Below are 23811 nucleotides of genomic sequence, written 5' to 3'. Positions count from 1 at the left end.
TCTCTTGTAGCTGGGACTACATGCAAGCCACCGCACCTGGCTGATTTTTGAACTTTTTTTTTTTGGTAGAGATGGGGGTTCTTACTTTGTTGCCCAAGCTGGTCTCGAACTCCTGAACTCAAAAAATCCTCTCACCTTGGCGTCCCAAAGTCCTGGGATTGCAGGTGTGAGCCACCACGCCCAGCCAGGCTTTATTTTTGATGAACTTGTCAGTTTTGAGGATTTCCAATTATATATTTAGCAGTATGTCTTTTAATTGGAATTTTTCAGATTTTTGTTTAAATGATTATTCTGGGAATAAGTTTTTGTTGCTGTTGTTATTTGTTGTCTTTCTTTTTTCTAATTTTTAAAAGTATTTGTTTGTTTGTTTTTGAGACAGACACACTCTGTCACCCATGCTTGAGTGCAGTGGCTAATCAGAGCTCACTGTAGTCTTGATTTCCTGGGCTCAAGCAATCCTCCTGTGTCAGCCTCCTAAGTAGCTGAGAATGCAGGTGCATGCCACATTGTCTGGCTAATTTTTTTTTTTCCTATAGAGATAGGATTTTATTATGTTCCCCATGCTGGTCCTAAACTTTAGGCCTTGAGCAATTCCTCCCATCTTTGCCTCTTAAAGTAGCTGAGATGACAGGTGTGAGCCATTGCTCCTGGCTGGGAATAGGGCTTTTGAGAGGAAGAACATAGATGTGAAATAATATTTTCATCACATCATAACAAGGCTACATACTATCAACACAGCTTACCGTTACAGAGCAGACCTTTGTCACCTGCCAGTGACTGTGTTTTTCAGGTTTCTCCATGGTAGAGTTACTTTCTCCCCACATCTTCCCACTCACCTCCCTTTACTGTGCCTTTTGGAAGGAAGTCCCTATGCACAGACCACATGTACAGAATGGGAATTATGCTCCCATTTTTGAGGGTAGAGAATATATATAAATTATTGTGAATTCTTCTGCAAAGAAGATTTGTTTCTTCTCTCATTTGTTTATTTTTTGTATCACTTACCAATATGGACTCATGAATATTTATTTTATAGTTTGGATTATAATCCAGTATTGCATTACATTTTTTGATGCTCAAAGTCTTCCAGCTTTGGCCATTTAAGTGGGTTCCTGTGTGCCTTCCACACTTGGACATGTCTGTATCTGTGTACTTTTACGTGTGTTTTGAGCACTTTCTCCCTTTCTGGCACTACAAGTTGCTCTAAGTTCATCTTGTATATTATTTGTCCCAGTCCTAACATCAATCCGTTTATCCAAGGAGCCTTGGTTCACTTTATTAGAAAATGGTAACAACCATTTAAGGAATAAATACAAAAAAATCCAACAAAATTCAGGAAAATATCTTTCAAGTATGATTAAGTGAAAGACTAGATGATCATCTTAAGTTGTATGTTTAGCTGGAGATGTACTAATGCTTTCTGATGGATGCTTGAACTCAACGGGAAACATTATGGTGTATTATGAGTTTAAGTGAACAAAATAACTCCTTAGAATCCAAAATACTGAATATCTTAGCATACTTTTTTATGCCCCTTAATCTTTAAATTTTTTTTTTTACAAAGACTGGATATGCCCACCCACTTAATCTCTTAATATCTTTTGAAATGCCAAACATTATAAAACTCTTTAATCTTGTCTGTTAGTTGGTGTGGGGAAAAAACAAATGTTTCTAATCTTGTAGACAGGATGATTATTAATAAGAAAACCCATTTTCTTTTAAAGGGAAACAGAACTACTCTTACAACTTGATTATGACAAAGCTTTGATTAATCACATGGATATGTTCTAGAAACAATTCCTAACTCTACTTTCAGCCATGCATTTCTTCTTGTCACATGCTCAGAAATTCTGCTTTTGGGGGAGTATCCAGTGATAACTGTTTTGGGAAGGTGGAGAGCTATGAAAAATCCTATTTTATTGACATAAGAAAAATGATGAATGGTGAATACAAAATAGAAGGTGCTAGATTTTTGTTATGGCTGGATAGCCTTTTCTCTGTCTTAGAACTTTCAGTACTGATTTTTATCTACTTTATTATTACAACTACTATCATTGCCAAGGGCTTAATTTGGAATTAAATGAGCCTTATGCTTAAATAATTTATTCTTGTTAGTTTGCCAAAGTGTAGGTCTCATGATGGTTTTAATATTCTGCAGCAGGATGTTTACATTTTTCTTTCATTGAGACTAAAATATTCCTTTTCAGTTTCATTTATGTCCCAGAAAACCTGAAATCAGAAGACGATATTGAAGCTGCCATTATCAATGGCAGTTTTTCTTATATAATAGAGTGGGAAGCTGTTATAGTTGAATTTTGCTTTACTCTTGTTTTTATTTCTTTAGTCAAAGACCCCCATAGAAGGAAATAATTCACAACAGGGCTCTGTAGAGGCATCACCACCACTAACTAATGTGGCAGGGTCTTCTCATTGGCTTCTCCCTCATATTTCAGGTGATGTATGGGGACAATTTTGATATTTTCTGATAACGCTCACATTATTTACTCATTAAGCTATAGTTAGGTACTTTTATTCCATTAGTGTGTAAAAAAATTAAGTTGTCAATTAGGAACCTTATAGTGGCTGACTTTATGATTTTCTATACTGGCAATTTCAGGAAAAACCCTCTAAACATTTTATAATTAAAAATATCTAGCCAGGCATGGTGGCTCACGCTTGTGATCCTAGCACTTTGGAAGGCCGAGGCAGGGGGATCACCTAAGGTCAGGAGTTCAAGACCAGCCTGGCCAACATGGCAAAACCTCGTCTCTATTTTTTAAAAAAAAGTATTTAAAAAAATCTATTTTTGTTTTTCAGTAAAATGGAGATTAGAGCTGATTTCCCTTTTTATGTTAAAGGACTTTACAAATGAATATATTTGAACATCTTAAAGATTAGACTTTCATAAGGCAGACCTATAATATTTAGTGAACAATCAAGTGAATTAAAACATGAAGAAACTCTGTCCATACTGGTGTGAAATGTATCTATAAATTTTTTGTTTGTAGGGATGCAGTAATTTTCCTATTCATAATTTTTGGTTATAACTTAATGGTTATAACTATAACCATTTAAGACTTTTACAACAAAGTTGTAGTAAGGAAAATGTTCCTTCCGAACATACGCTGCTACTTTAATGTGTGCTTTTCATGGAGAGGGGGAAACAGGCAGAAAACATGACGGCATGAAGGTGAACAGGCCAAGTTTCTGTATGTGGTGACAACAAACTGATTGAAAATGGTAACTTGGGAGTTGTGGGCAATTTCGCTGACTTTTTTTTTTAACAGATGAGGTCTCGCTATGTCGCCGAGGGTCTTCTTGAACCTTTGAGCTCAGGACATCTTCCTACTGCAGCCTCCTGAGTAGCTGGGACTACAGGCTGCTGTTCACAGCCAATTTGTTAACTTCATGAACCTCTGTGTGGGATATTGGGAGCTGGGACTTAGCATAACAGGGTATAAAATGTGTGAGAGAAAGATAGAAACTGACTTTTAAAAGCAAGGGTCAGACTTAGTTTAAGAATCATTTATTTGAATTCCTACAAATGTCAGGCTCTGTGTTACCCTCTGGGGAGAGATGTGTTAGTTACAGCTTAGCTCTAGAAGAGCTTTTTGATATTATTGTACATCCCAACTGCTGTGCATTTTGTTTTTATATTATTTTCCTTTGATTTAAGAGATTTTCTTGTAAAATTAAGGTAACAATCACAAAGTAACTATATTAGAACATGGAAAAATATTTTTGATGTTGAGAAACCTAATTATAACATAATAGCTTCAATAAATAACAAATATAGAAAAGTGTAGGAACTAACACATCAGATACCTACTTGCCTAAAATCAGAATTTAGATTTAACATATTAATTGCATATATTTTTAAAATCTAGTCAATGTATGTCAAGTTGTCAAACCTTTCAGTTTTCTTCAAATAAGCTTTTTGATAAATGGGAATCTCACACAGATTTGAAGCCATCTTTTTTTTTTTTTTTTTTTTTTCTTTGAGATGGAGTTTCACTTCTTTCCCAGGCTGGAGTGCAATGGCACAATCTCGGCTCACCGCAACCTCTGCCTCCCAGGTTCAAGCGATTCTCTTGCCTCAGCCTCCTGAATAGCCAGGATTATAGGCATGCCTCACCACATAAGGCTAATTCTATATTTTTAGTGTTGGTTTCTCCTTGTTGGTTAGGCTGATCTCGAACTCTCGACCTCAGGCGATCTGCCCACCTTGGCCTCCTGAACTGCTGGGATTACAGGCAGGAACCACTGCGCCTGGCCTGAATCCATCTTTTCTGTTATCCATGCACTTGTCTCCCTACATTAGAGGTTTCCTCATCTCATGTTTGGTATAAATACTTCTAGCCTTAAAAAAAAAAAAAATGAAAGGCCTTTCATGCATATATAAGCTTTTGTGAAAAACATTTTTCACAAACAAGGTAGTATTTTTCTGAATGACCCCTGTGATTTGTAGCATGCATATTTTGCAACATTTTTCACCAGTTATGCTGTTACATAAAGATTTGGTTAATTGATGCATAATGTTATGTTGATACTTATGCATATATACAAACATATGTGTAGCTCTTCATAATGTATGTGATTTATTTCTTTTATTTGCCATATGGATTCACACATATGGATATACCAAGATTTTTTTCATTACCATATTTAAATTTTTATCTATTTCTGTCTTTTCTTTTATAAACAATCCTAAGTATCCTTGAATTTGGATTTAGAGGTTTTGTTAGACTGTCGGGAGCTAACTACAGATTACCAAGACATACATGGTACAAACTATTTTATTGTGTACTTTCATTTCCACAACTGTACAATATATATTTTTCCAACAATGTATGTTTGTACCTGTTCCAGAACAATATCTGTGAAGTTTATCTCTTTAGTTTTTTTACTTTTTTAAACTTATATTTGTATCCCTTTAATCTTTTTATTAAATAATGGGATTATCTTTTCAGATCTTTATTGTTATTTGTCTTTTATGAATTTCCTGGCTATATTATTAATTCTTGTTTGTTTGTTTTTTGTTTTGGGTTGTTTGCCTTTGGTGGCTCATATTTAAGATTTTTCCCCCCTAATATTCTGGGAACAAATCCTGTCTTCTGCATGTTGCAGCAAGACTTGAATATTTTAACCTTGGGTTCTAAAACTCCTTTGTAGCCTGGCCTTTGTGACACTCTTTTATTGTACTTAGAATTCAATTTGTCCCAGGCAGGACACAGTGGCTCACGCCCATCTGTAATCCCAGCACTTTGGGAAGCCAAGATTGGTGGATCATGAGGTCAGGAGATCAAGACCATCCTGGCCATAATGAAACCCAGTCTCTACTAAAATACAAAAAAATTAGCTGGGTGTGGTGGCACACGCCTGTAGTCCCAGCTACTCAGGAGGCTGAGGCAGGGGAATCTCTTGAACACTGGCAACGAAGGTAGTAGTGAGCCAAGATTGCACTGCTACGCTCCAGCCTGGCAACATAGCAAGACTCCGTCTCAAAAAAAAAAAAAAAAAAAAAATTCAATTTGTCCCAGAGCCTGAGAGTGTTATTTGTGTTTTATTATGGTTTACTTATTTACAGTGAGGCAAATATACCTTGAAACTTTGTGAAACAAGAGTCCAACAACATTTTTAGCATCAGTACTAAGAATTAGACTTGCACAAATATGCACTGACACCCAACTTCAGCTGCATTAGAATCACCTATGAGATTTTACTTGTACCGGGGCGTTAGTTCTTCTAAAAGTTCATAATTGATAGTGATAGACCTTCAGGTTTGAAAATTATCCTTTAAGGCATTATGATTCTTCTCTTCTCAAAGTGGTTTTCTACACAGAGTAGTAGAGTACAACAGTATGAAACTCTAAGAACACACAGGTCTGTCATCTCTTATGACAAGTTTATATCCAGTGTGTAGAAGAGCCCTTGCAACTTTAATGATAAATTGAATGAACTAATTGTTTTACCTACTAAATCGCAATCCTTTTCTAATGCTCCCTTTCAAAGATTGTACTTAAGTAATGTTTAAATATCCCGCACTCTGAAGTCTCATCTTCTTTGTGTGAATTTCTGCTAGTATTAGCTTTTAAGTCTTCGGTGGCAGTTCATTGGGGGATTCATGCCTTATCTATACTTGGATCTGAGAAATACAAGTGCAGATCAGTTTGATACACCAAGCTGGGAATACAGAAGTGCTAAGGCAAATTGTAGGATCACCTGACTCCTAGTAGCAGCTCAGTAAAAAAATTTGCTAATTTGATTGAATCCATAAACTGTAGCATAGGGACTAAATTAGAAATGAAAACCTTTTCCGTGCTTTCTTGTAATCTTGTTTTAAGGCCATCTCCACAAGAAGAGTTGAGCTGTTTTATTAAAAATAGGATTTGAAGAGAGATTTTTTTTTAATCAGACTGTATATATATATATATATATATATATATATATGAAAAGTTGATTTCTTTTTTGAAATGAAGTTTTGTATTTGTTGCCCAGGCTGGAGTGTAATACAGTGATCTGGGCTTACCACAACCTCTGCCTCCCGGTTTCAAGGGACTGATTCTCCTGCCTCAGGCTTCCAAGTGGCTGGGATTACAGGCATGCACCACCATGCCCAGCTAATTTTGTATTTGTAGTAGAGACGGAGTGTCTCCATGTTGGTCAGGCTAGTCTGGAACTCCCGATCTCAAGTGATCTGCCCACCTTGGCCTCCCAAAGTGCTGGGATTACCCGTGTGAGCCACCGCACCTGGCCTAGTTGATAATTTTTAATAAAATTTTATGAGAGAGCATTAAAGACACTTGAAAATTGCAGTTTCATACTTTGACTGATACTTTTTAAAATGTTTGTTTCTATTTTAAGTTCCTGGTTACATGAGCAGGTTTGTTACACAGGTGAATGTGTGCTTTGGCTGATACTTTAAAAGTCATAGCAAATCACAGCACTTCACAAACTCTTCTACTTTAAACATTTTAAAAATCAACTTAAACTACTGTTTTAGCTTCTCTTTAAGAGTGTCACTTATCAGCCTGGGCAACATGGCAAAACATCACCTACAAAAGAATACACATGCACACACCCCAGCCATTCCAGAGGCTGAAGTGGGAGGATCACTTGAGCCCAAGAAGTTGAGTCTGCAGTAAGCCATGATCGCACCACTGCACTCCAGTCCAGCCTGGGTGAGACAGCGAGGCCCTGTCTCAAAAAAAAAAAAAAAAAAAAGAATGAGTCATTTATTTTGTCTATACAGACCTCAACATTAAATTAGAATAAGTATATGAAAGCATTTCACTTCAGAACCATACTATATTCTGATCTTAGTGACTATGTCAGTTTGTTAGCATTTTATTACTTATGTTTTCTTTTTGTTTGCGTGAGACAGAGTCTCATTCTGTCACCCAGGCTGGAGTGCAGTGGCACGATCTCAGCTCACTGCAACCTCTGCCTTCCGAGTTCAAGCAATTATTTTTCTCAGCCTCCTGAGTAGCTGGGACTACAGGTACACACCACCATACCTGGCTAAGTTTTGTATTTTTAGTAGAGACAGGTTTTCACCATTTGGCCAGGCTGGTCTTGAACTTCTGACCTCATGATCTGTCTGCCTCAGCCTGCCAAAGTGCTGGGATTATAGGCATGTGCCCAGCCATGTTTTCTTGTTTTTATCTCATTTTCATTTTCTCAGTACTTAGACATAAAATATTTAACATTGAATAGTTATTATTCATATCTTTGTATTCTATTATATCTAAATTTTCGTTTAGCATACTAAATGCAACAATATGACCACATCAGGAATCTCAGTTTTATTTTGATAATTAAGATATAACAAATTATCAGAGTTACTTTTGTGAAAAATGAATAGTTTTGCCTTGTTATGACATTTCTGTCTTTAGAAATAATATAGAATTATGTTGTTTTTTGTTATTGTTGTTTCAGTCAAAGGCTTGCTCTGACACCCAGGCTAGAGTGCAGTGGCGTGATCTTGGCTCACTGCAACTTCTGCCTCCCAGGTTCAAGGGATTCTCCTGCCTGAGCCTCCGAAGTAGCTGGGATTACAGGCGTGTGCCACCACACCTAGCAAATTTTTCTATTTTTAGTAGTGACAGGGTTTTACCATGTTGGCCAGGCTGGTCTTAAACTCCTGACCTCAGGTAATCCACCCACCTCAGCCTTCCAAAGTGCTAGGATTACTGGCATGAGCAGCCGCGCCCTACATCATTGTTAAGCCTATCTTCTTCTGGAGTTTAATGACTAGCAAAGAAATCTGACCATGTTTCCCTCCTTCGTGTGGCTTCCCTGCCCCTTGGTGTCTCTTCTTGCCTGATTATAGCTGTTTCTGTAATGCTATCTCTCTCTTCCTCCTCAATTCCCCAGTCATTCCCACCACAAGATATTGTAATAGAATGGTCTTAGTCACACTTTAAAAATGGGCTTTTGGTACAAATTCAGAATTCAGTTGTCTTTCAAGATCAGTCTTCTTTATCCATGATATCTTGTCTCATTTATCTTTGCCAAATGGTGTTTCTCACGTGTATAATCTAAGAGTACTCAGTTGCATGATTGATGAATCAAGTTATTACAAGTTCTTAAGCATGGTTTTGTGGATTGGCTTTTCTAAAATCAAGAAATTTTAGAATTATTGCTGGGTAGAATTTCAGAGGAACAATGAAATGGTTTGCAAAAATTACTCTTAGATGTTAATGAGGCTTTGAAATATTTCATTTTTCCAATTAAAAGTTAGATTATTGAGGCAGAATGTGATATCATTCCTTCTACTATTAAAAATTCCATACAGTATTATGTGAATTAATCTTAAGCCAATGTCTGGCAAGGATATTTTTAAAACAATGATGTTAATGCTGTGAATTTGGCATTACTGTATCTGATATTAATGAATAGTTCTACCTCTTAAAATTGTCTAATTTCCATCTGGTTGCTGTTTCTCATTTTCTTTATTTTAAGTTTTTAACTTCTAACCACCTATTCTTTTGTTTCTCTTCTTTTATCAATTACCCCCTTCTAGACTAAAAAAATCTTTAATACTTTTGAAATGTAAAAATAGGCATATCACCAAAAAGCGGAAAGGGAACCCTAAATGAATTCCAAACTTTTTGTTTTTTTTATTTTTTTTAATTTTTTTATTTTATTTTTATTTATTTTTTATTTTTTTTGAGATGGAGTTTCGCTCTTGTTACCCAGGCTGGAGTGCAATGGCACGATCTCCGCTCACCGCAACCTCCGCCTCCTGGGTTCAGGCAATTCTCCTGCCTCAGCCTGCTGAGTAGCTGGGATTACAGGCACGCACCACCATGCCCAGCTAATTTTTTGCATTTTTGGTAGAGACGGGGTTTCACCGTGTTGACCAGGATGGTCTCGATCTCTTGACCTCGTTATCTACCCGCCTCGGCCTCCCAAAGTGCTGGGATTACAGGCTTGAGCCTCCGCGCCCGGCCCAAACTTTTTGTTTTATTAGAGATATAAAAACTTCTGAGATCTTAAAAGTAAGAACTCACTCATGAGTTTAAAATTAGGGAATAAAATAATGTGTGTTCAAGAGGACAGGGTCACCAGTTAAGAGGAGATTAGTATAGGCATCCCAGTGCTGGCACTTGGGACTAACGATGACAGAAGAGATGGAGAGAAAAAGACGGATTCAGGATATATTTGGATGTGAAAGTTGTGAAGACTTGGTAATGAGTGGCATGTGGAAGGAAGGAAAGTGGCAGCGAAGAAGAAACTGGTTACGTAGTATTACTGTTTGCTGATGGTGATGATGATTGGAAGAGGAACTGTTTTATTTCTTTTGGGGAATTATGAAGTCAGCAGTTCTATTTTGGGCATTTTGAGTTCGAGGTACTTAAGTGAATTTGAGCAATTGAATAACTGGCTAGAGGTGAGGGAGGATGAAGGTACAGTGATTAGCATACATTAAGGACATTTAAATTCATGAACCTGCTATTTTTAGATAAAATTGAAAGGAATCCTATAAATCAATTAACATATTAGCTAAGTTGTCCAACACATGGTATAAAAGAGTTACAACAGTAAACTATTATACATTTCCAACTTGCAAAAAATAAAAATAAATAAAAAATAAATAAATTCATGAGCCAGCTTGTTATGGTGGCTCACGCCTGTAATCCTAGCACTTTGGGAGGCAGAGGGAGGTGGATCACGAGGTCAAGAGATGGAGACCATCCTGGCCAACATGGTGAAACCCCGTCTCTACTAAAAATACAAAAACTTAGCCAGGCATGGTGGTGTGCACCTGTAGTCCCAGCTACTCGGGAGGCTGAGGCAGGAGAACTGCTTGAAACCAGAAAACAGAAGTTGTAGTGAGCCGGGATTGCCCACTGCACTCCAGCCTGGCGATAGAGTGAGAGAGACTGTCTCAAGAAAGAAAAAAAATATCATGAACCTTGTTGAGGATCATTAGGTTGAAGGTAGAGTGGAAAAGAACATCCAAGAGCAGTGCTGTGGCTTTCAGCAGTCAGGGTTGGGGTGGAGGAGGAATCTGAGGAGCAGAGTCCAGCGTGGCAGTTGTGTACAATACATAGACATTGTTTTACAAGAAGTTGCTTATACTTAAGATATATTGCTCTTTGTGGGTTGTTTTTTTAAACTAAATATTTGATGTATGCTTGGTAAGATTCTAAATTCCCTTCTAAATGTCATTAAGACAATTCTATACAACGCTGGTGTGTCTGCTGTAAAGAACGGCCTTACCATTGAACCATTAGTGGGATATGGTGCCCATTTTAACCCTCCCTGCTGTGCCGCTGTAGGACTTAGATTGTTAGATGTCAACTAAGTTCTTGCTGGTGTTGAAGGACTTTGCTGGAAAGGACTTTGCCCTTTGGTCTTCCTCTCACAATTTTTTATCATTCTCTTGCAATAAGTTAGTTCATTATTAAAGAAGACATTTTATTTTATTTTTTTTATTTTTCATTTGAGACAGTCTTGCTTTGTTTCCCAGGCTGGAGTGCAGTGGTAGAATCTTGGCTCACTGCAACCTGGGTTAAAGCTATTCTCCTGCCTCAACCTCCTGAGTAGCTGAGACTACAGGTGCACACCACCATGCCCGGCAATGTGTGTGTGTGTGTTTTTTTGTTTGTTTGTTTGTTTTGTATTTTTAGTAGAAATGGGGTTTTGAACCCCTGGCTTCAAGTGATCCACCTGCCTTGGCCTCTAAAGTGCTGGGATTACAGGATTGATCCACTGTGCCCGGCCTAAAGTAATTTTATTTTTAAAAGCTGTCATCAACATGAAAAATTTGGGATTCATGAGGAGTATTTTTGAATGTCGGATGTCACTGTTGTCAGTGACAATAAAGGGCAGCAGATAAAAGCCTGCTTTATAAATTCTGCAAGGACAGAATAAGACAATGACATGGGGACTGGCTTAGACTTAGCTGCATGCCTTTACTCCGTTAGAGACGAGCACAGAGTCCTGCCATTCCAAATATTTTTTGACATGACTGCTTTTTGTTTTTCTTCAAAATCTAAACTACAATAAAATGAAAGACAGTAGTTATTAGGTGCCTTCTATATCTTACACAGAGTGCTAAGTACTTTACGCTGTGGTCCCATTGTGACTTGACACGAATTCTGAGAGGGAAATAAGTATATTGAACCCACTTTGTAGAAATTATGAAATTTAAGCTTTGATTGTTGGTATTTTAGAGAGGAAAAATAAGAAAAGATGTTCAAAAATATATGCAAACTACGATTCCACATTCAGTTTTTTTTGGAGATTAAAATTTTTCTAGGCATGTTTGAAAGGTGATAGAGGCCGGGCGTGGTGGCTCACACTTGTAATCCCAGCACTTTGGGAAGCCAAGGCAGGTCAATCATGAGGTCAGGAGTTCAAGACCAGCCTAGCCAAGATGGTGGAACCCCGTCTCTATTAAAAATACAAAAATTTTCGGGCAGTGGTGGCAGCCGCCTGTAATCTTAGATACTTGGGAGGCTGAGGCAGAGAATTGCTTGAACACTGCAGGCGGAGGTTGCAGTGAGCCAAGATTGCCCCACTGTACTCCAACCTGGGCGACAGAGTGAGACTCTGTCTCAAAAAAAAAAAAAAAAAAATGATGATAGAAATAATTAAGTCATTCTTTTTGGAGATATAATGCTATGTTTTTAACTGTCCATTTAAAAATATATTTTATCTCTAAATAGTAAATGTTCCCATGCTGTATTGACAATGATCTTAATTTTTCCCTTCTCTTTTTTGATTTCAGAGGAAGAACTTGTCTCTTTTCCTCAGCATTAGTTTGTTAACTTTCTGGGGGTCCTCCCTTTTGGGTGCCCGGTTATACTGGATGGGAAACAAACCACCAAGCTTTTCCAACTCGGACAACCCCGCTGCTGATTCAGACAGCCTCCTCACCCGCACGCTCACCTTCTTCTACTTGCCAACCAAGAACCTCTGGCTGTTGCTATGCCCAGATACCCTCAGTTTTGATTGGTCAATGGACGCTGTGCCTCTGCTCAAAACAGTTTGTGACTGGAGAAACCTACACACTGTGGCCTTCTATACTGGACTCCTCCTCCTTGCCTGCTATGGTTTGAAGAGCCCGAACGCAGACCGAGAGTGCAATGGGAAAACTGTAACAAATGGCAAGCAGAATGCAAATGGACATAGCTGCCTTTCAGATGTGGAGTACCAGAACTCAGAGACTAAGCCCAGCTTTGCATCCAAAGTAGAAAATGGCATTCAAAACGATGTATCACAGAGAACCCAACTTCCTTCTACGGAGAACATTGTTGTTCTGTCTTTATCTTTGTTAATCATACCCTTTGTTCCTGCCACGAACCTGTTTTTCTATGTCGGCTTTGTAATTGCAGAGCGAGTATTATATATTCCTAGTATGGGCTTCTGCCTACTGATTACAGTGGGGGCCAGAGCCCTTTATGTCAAAGTCCAAAAGCGATTCCTCAAGAGCTTGATTTTTTATGCTACAGCTACACTAATTGTTTTTTATGGACTCAAGACCGTGATCAGGAATGGAGACTGGCAGAATGAAGAAATGCTGTATAGGTCAGGGATAAAAGTAAACCCAGCTAAAGGTAATCTTTTATTTTACGCTTTTGTCTGGTTAGTTTATGCTTTCAGCCTCTTTACATCTTTGCTTCTTGTCTTAAAATACAGTATTAAGGAGGAAGACGTTCTTTTATGCAGTATTCGTATCTTTCATGCTTTTTAGTTTTTTAGAAGATACCACATATAACCAATTTAGAGACATGCCTAATATTTCTTACTTGGAATAAGAAAATATTTTCCTGTGTTTCTGACTATGTTTATCTGGAAGAATTAGAGCTCCTGTTGTGTAACAATATTGACTGTTGCAAGAATTTAGAAAAGGGCTTGGTTTTCAAATTTTAAAATACAGATAGGGACAGCTCTTGTATCATATAATAAAAGTCAGTATCCCACGTAAGTATACATTAGCTCTTCTGTTTTCCAAGCATCGCCTGAGGAAATACAAGACTTTCATTGAAACCTTTAAAAGATGTGGAGATGTGACTCCCTCTGAATCCTGAAATTATGTCTCTAGATGTCAGTGTGTACACATTCAGGTGTGAGTCACCTTTGGCTGTGCAGAGGCTAAATTATCTGAATGTTGCAAAGCAGTTAGCAAGTTTTTACTTGAATTTTTAAGTCACTTAGAAAAATAAACTTTTCACTGTATATTTAGAGCTTTGATTATACCATTCATGATTGCTTTTGATTTAGAAAATTATCTGAGCAAATCTCAGAATCGATAGCTAGCGTAGAAAGTAGTTTCCTTTAAAATAAAAGAGAAAAGTCAAAAGCTATGACAATGGGTTACTCTAATTTAGGCAATTAAATGTATTGGAAGCTAGAAGACAATTAAATTAAAATAGATGTAAATTTTTAGTGCAGAAATACATCATAGTAAATAAAGAGTTTTGTTTTTTATAAACCATTTTTATTCTCTCTCTCTCTTTTTTTTTTTTTTTTTTTTTTTTTTGAGAGTGGAGTCTTGTTGTAGCGCCCAGGCTGGAGTGCAGTGGCATGATCTTGACTCACTGCAACCTGCACCTCCTGGGTTCAAGTGATTTTGCTGCCTCAGCCTCCCGAGTAGCTAAGATTATAGGTATCCACCACCACACATGGCTAATTTTTGTATTTTTAGTAGAGATGGGGTTTCACCATGTTAGCCAGGCTGGTCTCAAACTCCTAACCTTAGGTGATCTGCCCACCTCATGCTCCTCAAGTGCTGGGATTACAGGAGTGAGCCACCGCATCTGGCCTATTTTTACTCTTTAAATTATGTTTGCTTATATAGCATTTGAACTGATATATTTTTACTCTTTTCAATACAATTCCATATCTGGATTAAAAGAAGGTGTAAAACTGTTCCAGAATATGAAAATGGCCTGCTAATAGGTATTAAGATATATGTCTAAAGATCTAGATACCCCAAAAGCTACTTTGTCATGCTTGTCTGATGAGCACAAATTAAGTCAAGAATTTAGTGAACAACTACACATTTCTTTAAGCTAAGGAACTAATTGCTGGCACTTACCCAGCTTAATAAATTGCAGGGACTTTAATAGGAAGTTGGAAGCTTAAAGTTGAGCTACTGTATAGCATGTAATTTCTCAATTCTTTGTGAAAAATCATTACCATGTGGCTTTTTCTAGGTAGTAAGTACTGTAGTTTATTGAATGCCTGGACCCAAATCTTGTTGTAAAAATTGTTACAATTAGTTTTTGCAGAATACTTACCAGCCAGTTTTTCTGCACTAGTAGATGTAAGGATGTAGAACAAGGCTAGGTTGCCAATGTATTTTCCTGCTGTTTAAAACAGATATATAGTTAAGAGTTAAAAACAAAAATTCATGGCATATTTTAAGTTTTAGGCTAAATTACTATTAGAAAAGCCAAGACAACAGTGGTTTAAGTAAGATAGCAGCTTTGTTCTTTCTTTTAATCTAAGTATGTGCAAACACAGAGCTGATAAGGTGGCGCCATGGATTTTCAGTATCCAAGCTCTTTCTCTTTTATTCCCTTGCCATCTCATTGGTGTCACCCTGTCCTTATGGTCCAAGATGGCTCATTATCACATCAGCACTTCAGCTGACAGGAAGAGAGGGAGAAAGGGCAAATGGTGGGTATACAAGTCTTAGAGCATACTGCAGAAATTGCACACACCATGCTTGCTCTCAGACCACTGGGCACACCTACCTACTAGGAAAGCTGGGAAATGTCATCTTTATTCTGAGAAGCCACATATCCAGCCAAATTTTATTACAATGCAAAAAGGAGAGGGCAGATACTCAGATACTAGGGTATAAGTAACAGTCAGAATACCTGAAAACATTTTGTAAACTGTTAGGTATTTCCAGCATTAGCTGCTATTTTTGCTGACAGTTAATGATTCTAAATAAGATATTTTGGTACATAGTTAGAATGTTCGATCATTTTTTTTATTTTTCCATTCACTAAGTAAAGCAATTATTAAACATTTCCTGGGTTTCCAACATTTTCAGGTGTTCGTTCTAATACTTAAGAAGTGCTGCAGAATTTCAGCACCCCAAAATATTATTAGCTAAATAAATGTACAACTGGCCACTGCCACGGTAAGTTCTTTCAGACATCAAACACTGAATTCCCAAAACCCACCACCCACCTATGGCCCAGTCAACTGCTTTACTTGTGGGCTTTACCATCTCAGTCCATCTCAGTTGATGGAATCTCCATTTTCCTAGCAGCTCTGGCCAAGAATTCTGAAGTCATCCCTGCCTCCTCTTTTCCCTTCACAGCAGCTCACATCCATTCCATCAGGAGATTCTCTATGCCCTTTCTGTAAAAATGCATCCAGAGCTTGACCACCTTTTACACATCACTGTTGGCCTCATGGCCCAGGCCACCACCATCGTTTATCTGGAATATTAGTAAAAGACTCTTGTCTCACCTCCCAGCTTGTGTTTCTTGCCTTTTAGCATGTCTTGTACTTTTTTTTGTTTCAACTCAGACATGATGTATTGGGTAATAAGAAATGAGGTGAATCGGTTTTATTGTGAGATTTTATGTAAATCTGGTTAGGAGTTGGACTGTATTTTGCCATAGCCATGGGTGCCAGAGATGTCACATTCCTCTGGTGGCCTTGGTTTTGGTCCTCCCAGTGTTTGTTGGGCTTTCACAAGGACTCAGTTTGTTTTGCATCTATTTCAGCTGTAATCAACTATTACTATACTGCAGCTCTGTTGGTGTGGGGAAGGAAAAATACTTTGTTATTTTATGATGAAATCTTCACAAATGTTTCTTTTCTCTTTTTTTGAGATGGAGTTTCGCTTCTGGTGCCCAGGCTGGAGTGCAATGGCATGGTCTCAGCTCACTGCAACCTCCGCCTCCCGGGTTCAAGCAATTCTCCTGCCTCAATTTCCCAATTAGCTGGAATGACAGGCATGCACCACCATGCCCAGCTAAATTTTTTTTGTATTTTTAATAGAGACAGGGTTTCTCCATGTTGATCAGGTTGGTCTCCAACTTCCGACCTCAGGTGATCTGCCCACCTTAGCCTCCCAAAGTGCTGGGATTACAGGCATGAGCCACTGCGCCTGGCCACAAGTGTTTCTTATCTTTCCTTGTGTCCCACTCCAGTTGAGACAGGAAGGCTAGAAGAGGCTGAATTGAAAGGAATGGCTTTCCCCCACAGCTCTGGGACAAGGCTAAGATCTTTCCTTTATGGAGCAAGTGACATTTGTCGTGACAAATGCTCTGGGTAATATATTTTGTAAGGTTTATTCTTCTACTGCCAGTCAGGAGAACATCTTTCTTGGCTCTTCCCAATGAGACTCTGTTGGGGTCCCAGGAGGCAAAACCTCCCAAAGTGTGCGAGTCCCCTAAGACTGCCACCCTCAGGAGTTTCTGATTCGAAAGGTAGTTCGTGCTTAGCCTCCAGCAACTTGTCAAAGTGACTAGTCAATTGTTTCTAACAGTTTCTGTCTCCAGCAGCTTCTGCTCCAGGTAAGCACTCCTCTGCTGTGTCTTTGGATTTGTCTTCCTCTAGATTTCACGGTGGTGGTTGGCCCTGCGACCCCAGTTCACTGATGATTCCAAGACAAGTTATTGATTTTCAGTCTGTTTAGCTTTTTCTGTTTGTAATGATGTGAGTGACAACTTCACATTCTTTAATGTCTGAGCTGAACCCCTGCTTCTTTTCACCTTCAAAGTCTGTGCTCAACCAGCAGCCCTGGCAAACTTTTGGAAATACAAGTCAGGGCATGGCGTTCCACTCTCCCCAGTTACTCTCTGGCTCCCTGTTTCTCTCTAATTGAAAGCATATTAGAGGGAGAGGGAGGAGGGGGAGCCAAGAGTTCAAAAACTATTTATTGAGTATTATGCTCACTTCCTGGGTGATGGGTTCAGTTGTGCTCCAGGCCTCAGCATCGTGTAATATGCCTTTGTAATAAACCTGCACATATAGCAATAGAATCTAAAATAATAGTTGAAAACATAAAAATAAATAAAATTAGAACAGTTCTGTGCTTACACAACTCTAGATAGATAGATTATAGATATGATAGATATGGATATACACAGTCTCAGACAGGACCCTGTATATATTCACCAGTCTTTCCTTCCCTTACTCCACTCCAGCCCTGCTGGACCCTTTGATGTACCTTTTACATGCCAGGGAAGCTCCTGACGCAGAGCCCCCCTCCCTTTTTTTTTTTTTTTTTTTAAATTTTAAGACAGTTTTGCTCTTGTTGCCCAGGCTCAAGTGCAATGGTACGATCTCAGCTCACTGCCACCTCTGCCTCTCTGGTTCAAGGGATTCTCCTGCCTCAGCCTCCTGAGTAGCTGGGATTACAGACATGTGCCACCACACCTGGCTAATTTTTGTATTTTTAGTAGAGACAGAGTTGCTCCATGTTGGTCAGGCTGGTCTTGAACTCCCAACCTCAGGTGATCTGCCCGCCTCAGCCTCCCAAAGTGCTGGAATTACAGACGTGAGCCACTGCACCTGGCCACCGCAGAGCTTTTAGCCTTGTCATTGTTTCTTCCTGGAATGTGTTTTCCTGGTTATTCTCACTGTGATCTTCCTCACTTCCTTTAAGTCTCTGATCAGCTGTTGCATTATAAGCAACGTGCTTTATGTAGAATTGACTGCCCTGCTATAAATTATATCCACCCCTCCACCTCTGTCTTATCGAGCATTCCCTATCCTCTTTCCATGCTTCATTTTTCTCTTAGTAATTATCACTATTTGACATACTATATTTTCTATAATTACATGTTCATTGTGTGAATGTGTTATCAGCATACACTAGAATGTATAACACAAGAAGGTAGAGATTTTTACATTTTAAAAAGTGCTATATATGCTGCAATGAGGACTGTGTCTGGTAGAGCAAAGTCATTCAGTAATGAATATGTTTGAGTATGGTTACAGTCAGGTTCCTTCTCTTTAAGGGGTTCATGATCTGTTTACAGATAGGATGAACATGCATGAAATAAGGCAAAAGTGTGAAATATGCCTTTGATATGTCAGGTAGTGTGAGGGATGCTTTATAATGACAGGCAGAATTGAGAGTAGAGTTAGTTTTAGACTGTGTGACTGCATCTGTGTGTAACATATGCTTCCATTTTGATACAAGGCAAAACTCTTCTAATCCAGGTTTCTTATTATTTTTCTGTTTATAAGATGTTAATAATAATTCTGACTACAGTTACTTTCTTAGCAATTATGAACCTAGCAATAATCTTACTTGAGGCAGATTTTCTTAGTCTGTTACATTATTTGAACCTAAGTAAAAGATTAGAAACCCAGTCTTCTATATGATTTTCTGAGATTACAGATGGAGTTAGGATTTTTTTTTTCTCTTCCTTTGAAAGCCTTTGCAAATTCTGGAATATTTCAGTCTAGCATGTGCTTTAACGGGATATGATTTTCAGTCTCATGAAGCAGTATGCATTAAAACTGCTGCCTTCAGTAATGGGTCCTGTAGACAGCTGCCAGTCATTAACTGATTGGATGCAAATGATGATGAGTAAACCCTGTCATAGTGACTGTGCTACTAATTTATGGTTTAAATCTGGATAGTGGAGAAATGATAGCTGATTTGGACTATGTAAACCACAAGTCCTGTCTCATTATGTGGTTGATAATGTCAGGAAAATACTAGACATAGCTGATTACTGTAGTTTGCTGATTTCACAATGACTCTTTGCATTTTTGTGCTTAGGAAAAAAAAAAAAAAAACATTTCTCTGATGACTGCCTTAATGAGCATGCCACATTATATTTGAAAGGGTCTCCCCCGATACCCCCTCCACACTTTTTTTTTTTTTTTTCTTTTTGAGACAGAGTTATGCTCTTGCCCAGACTGGAGTACAATAGTGCGATATCAGCTCACCGCAACCTCCACCTCCTGGGTTCAAGCGATTCTCCTGCCTTACCCTCTCGAGTAGCTGGGATTACAGGCATGCACCACCATGCCTGGCTAATTTGGTATTTTTTAGTAGAGATAGGGTTTCTCCATGTTGTTCAGGCTGGTCTCAAACTCCTAACCTGAGGTGATCTGCCTGCCTCAACCTCCCAAAGTGCTGGGATTACAGGTGCGAGCCACTGCATCCGCACCCACCCACCCCTGACCCCCTTTAACATTTTTAAAGCCATATTGATTAGTATTTGCTTAAAGAAAGCATTTCTTGATTCATTACAAAGCAGTTAAATGTGTGATCACCCTTTTTTGCTCTGGCCTTTTCTAAATCCCCATGTGGCTCTAGTTTCTGTAGAATTTGGCATCACTGATCTCTGTTACCATGGCTTTTAAGGCTCTGCATGATTTTGACTATCTTTCTCTCATTTCCCACAGCTTTCTCTCTTCTATGATTTTGCCTTCTCCCTAAACTAATGAATTGTTGAAGTTTTATTTTCCTTTCTCTATAGTATGTAGAACATTGCTTGGTATATAGTAGGAGGTCAATAAATACACAATTGAATTTCTAAGTTATGTTCTCTGTGACCTGCTACATACAAGGAACTTTTCCATCTCGGTGATATGCCAGCATCTCAAACTGGTCACCTCTCTTCCCTAAAATGAACTTCTTGCAAAGTTCCTTATTAATTAACGTCGCAATCCCAGGCTAACAGAGTTATAGATAAGCAGATCAGTGAGCACATAGACATAAAAGAATTGTAGCATATATGGCAACACATCTGGTTTGCTAAAAGGCATTTTAAAATTAAGTTATAGATTCAAAGTCAAATAGATTCTGAGAATGGTTTATTAACTCTATGTCAATTTGATTTAAAAAACATGACTGTGGTGGTTCATTGTTGGAAAGCAATTTCTTAAACGGTTAAGAACAATTTCTTAAATAGTTAAGAACAACTGGGCCAGGCACGGAGGCTTGCGCCTGTAATCCCAGCACTTTGGGAGGCCGAGGCGGGCAGATCACAAAGTCAGGAGATCAAGACCATCCTGGCTAATGTGGTGAAACCACATCTCTACTAAAATGCAAAAAATTAGTTGGGCATGGTGGTGCTTCCCTGTAATCCCAGCTACCTGAGTGGCTGAGGTAAGGGAATCCCTTGCACCGGGGAGGTGGAAGTTGCAGTAAGCTGAGATTGTGCCACTGCACTCCAGCCTGACAAGAGAAGGAGAGTCTGTCTCAAAACAAAACAACAACAACAAAACAACCAATTAAGAGTGAATCTGGGAAAACTTAAGAGCTGATGGTTGTTTTTAATGCCCGTTTTTAATGTAAATATGTGAACTGATAAATATAAAAGATGTATGTGAAATGATACCCATATTTGAAACTTTCAAGGTGATTATCCATTGCAGATTTTGTGGTCTAAGCTTTTTTTTAAAACCTCTAATTGAGTGTCTTTAACTCTGATGAGTTTCAGTTAACCAGCTACCTTTGAAATGGTGTAATAAATTCTATTATTATATTTCTTCAATAATTTGTCATGGTATGTCCAAGGGAAGATACAAATTTTTCAACAGAGGTTCAGATTTTCATAAAACATGAAATTTACCAGTTAAATCAGGAAGGGCACTATAGTATTTTCTTAAAACTGACTGGCCTGAGTTGTGCTGTAAAACACAGATTTTCATTTTTACCAGTGAGCCTTGGTAGGAGAACCTGCTAAAAGCATCTCACCAATAAAGGCTGATTGAGAGATAAATGGCAGGAAGTTAAATCTAGTTTTCATAAAGAAATTCTGTGTTTTGTCTTTTCAGTCCATCTCTTCTCTATTGAGTAGAAAAAAATAAACAATGGGGCTGGCAAGAAGGAAATGAAGACATCTCATTGGCTGAACTAGACTGAAATATTTTTTAAAAGCAGATTTACATTTACTCAGTTGTCAAATTAAGGCCCATTTTAAATATTTCAATCTTGAAGAATTCAAGTATGGTTGTTTCGATTTGGGATGGAGAGTCACAGAAATTCAGATGCCTTTAAGAATGAACTGGGGCCGGGCACCATGGCTACACCTGTAATTCCAGCACTTTTGGAGGCCTAGGTGGGTGGATCACGAGGTCAGGATTTCGAGACCAGCCTGGCCAGCATAGCAAAACTCCGTCTCTACTAAAAACACAAAAAATTAGCTGGACGTGGTGGTTCGCGCCTGTAGTCACAGTTGCTCAGGAGGCTGAGGCAGGAGAATTGCTTGAACCTGCAGTGAGCCGAGATTGTGCCACTGCACTCCAGCCTGGGATACAGAGTGAGATTCTTTCTAAAAAAAAAAAAAAAAAGAAAAGAAAAGAATGAATTGGCACATAAATCTTTTTCCTGTTGTCCAGCTCTAATGATTACAAATACAGTTTTTGTGGGTGTAAAAGAACAATCCAGACCACAATATACTCAATGCAAATGGTTCTATTATATAGATGAAGTGGGTGCCATGTTGCTGACGTTAAGATTTTGAAATTACAACAAGATTTTTAGAATATTTATGGGCTTTTGAAAACCTTCAAACCTTAAAATTAGAGTTGCCTTACATTATATTTATCAGGGTTTATATGCTAAAAAAATTGAGACTAGCATAGGATTAAACATGAAGTTAATTTTTTTCTGATTTCCATAGTATTGTGTTTCTTAAAAATGCCCTAACATGTCTTTGCTTTTATTAAATATGTATGAAATATACCATTCATATATAAGTATGCCTTTATATCATATTCATTTAGTTTAAAGAATACTACTAATATATGTATTTTGTAGCTTATTAAAGAAATATTTCCAGTGTCTTTGAGTACTTTTCCCTATACTTCTCCTTTTTCACAGTTTTGTTTCTCTCTTTTATTTCTTTTCTTGTCTTATTATGTGCTGGATTCCCCATTGCAATGTTAAACAGTTTTTTTTTTTTTTTCTTGTTTAAAAAAAGTTTTAGATTCTTTTCACATTAGGTGTATTTATAGATTTTTCTGTAGATAACTTTTATCAGTAGAGTTTTCTTCATTTCTAGTTTAAGAACTTTTTTATGAATTAATATTGATAATGATAGGTTTTCCTCACTTAGTCTCTCAGTTTGATGAATTAGTAGATTTTCTTTTTTTTAATTGTATTTTAGGTTCTAGGGTACATGTGCAGATCACGCAGGATTCTTGCATAGGTACACACATGGCAGGGTGGTTTGCTGTTAGAGGTATATATGTTAAAAGTACCAATTAGATCTTCACACTATTCAAATGCCTATATCATATCACAACAAACTTTTGAGTTTTGTAGATTTTTATTTTAAAAAGGAATACTCTGATTTACATAACGCTACTCCTTATAGCTGCTGGTTGTATTCTACTAGAAGTCAGGCTGCCTGGTCATTTACGAAATGACAAAATTCAGACTCCTACGAAAATGTCCATGATCCCTCTGACTTAGAAAGGAGAAACAATCCTCCCTGACACTGTTACTGGCCTTGGACTGATTTCATTCTCTTATGTGGAAGGGCTGATAGAATCTTACAATCACGTATGCTTGTTAGTGCAATCTTTTACAAAGAACTAAAGTGTGCCACTGAGTGTCATTTAGACTCAGTCAAGCTGGATTTATATAAAGCAGAAGGTGTTGAAGGTAAGAACTGATCGAAGTGATATTTTTGGATGTTTTTTAATTTAAAAAGATTTATGCCACCACTAGCACATTCATTCAAGTAGCATTCAATTATGAGATCAGGTTTTAGGCAAATATAATGTATCAAATTAAGCAGAAGAAAATAACTTTAAGCCTTCTTATTTTAACTGCTTTTGTAGTTCAGTTTTTGAAAAGGTAATTCTTATTTTTCTAAAAAATTTTAAATTAAATGCTCCCTGTAGGAATGGCAATTCACTAAATAGAAAGATAGAGATTAGTGTAAAGTAATAAAGATTTCCTCTATGAATCTCTATTTTCCTGTTCCTCAGTGAAACAAGCCTGGACACCCTCTTCTTCCCCATCCCCATTATCTACCATGTTGGACATCAGAGAATACGCTCAAAACTCAGGAAGACCAGACAGGAAAATAAGCAAAGGATGTGTGCCTAATATAAGGCAATAGAGATACAGGGACTGTGGGAAACTGGAGCCACTATGACTCATCTTCATATAGTTGTGGCTATTTAGTTTCACCTAATTGCTGCAACTCTAGGCCTATTGCTAAAAAATCTGCATATTTTTGGAACTTCTTTTAAATTTTTAAAATGTTGAAAATTAATTCAATTTATATAAATTCTGTAAGTCTATTCTGGTGTGGGACAAAAAGAAAGTAGCTACAAGGCAGAATAAACCCGTATCCTACTCGGTTACATCTGACTCATAGTAAAATGAAATTCGAAGATAGA

At 37.9% G+C, this 23811-nt stretch overlaps 1 protein-coding gene across 5 annotated transcripts in view; it reads left to right on the top strand.

Annotated features, from left to right (window-relative positions):
• Positions 1 to 23811, top strand: part of TMTC2 (transmembrane O-mannosyltransferase targeting cadherins 2) — a 440961-nt gene that overhangs the window by 194727 nt on the left and 222423 nt on the right. For all 5 annotated transcript variants that reach the window (XM_010338468.3, XM_003927844.4, XM_074402474.1 and 2 more), the window contains one exon: positions 12242 to 13070. In XM_010338468.3, the coding sequence (XP_010336770.1) occupies positions 12242 to 13070 (829 nt within the window). The remainder of the gene's footprint in view (positions 1 to 12241; positions 13071 to 23811) is intronic.

Source organism: Saimiri boliviensis, chromosome 7 (assembly GCF_048565385.1).
Source record: "Saimiri boliviensis isolate mSaiBol1 chromosome 7, mSaiBol1.pri, whole genome shotgun sequence".
Classification (NCBI taxonomy): domain Eukaryota; kingdom Metazoa; phylum Chordata; class Mammalia; order Primates; family Cebidae; genus Saimiri; species Saimiri boliviensis.
Note: the sequence above shows the minus strand (reverse complement) of the source record. Positions and strands in the feature narration are given on the sequence as shown.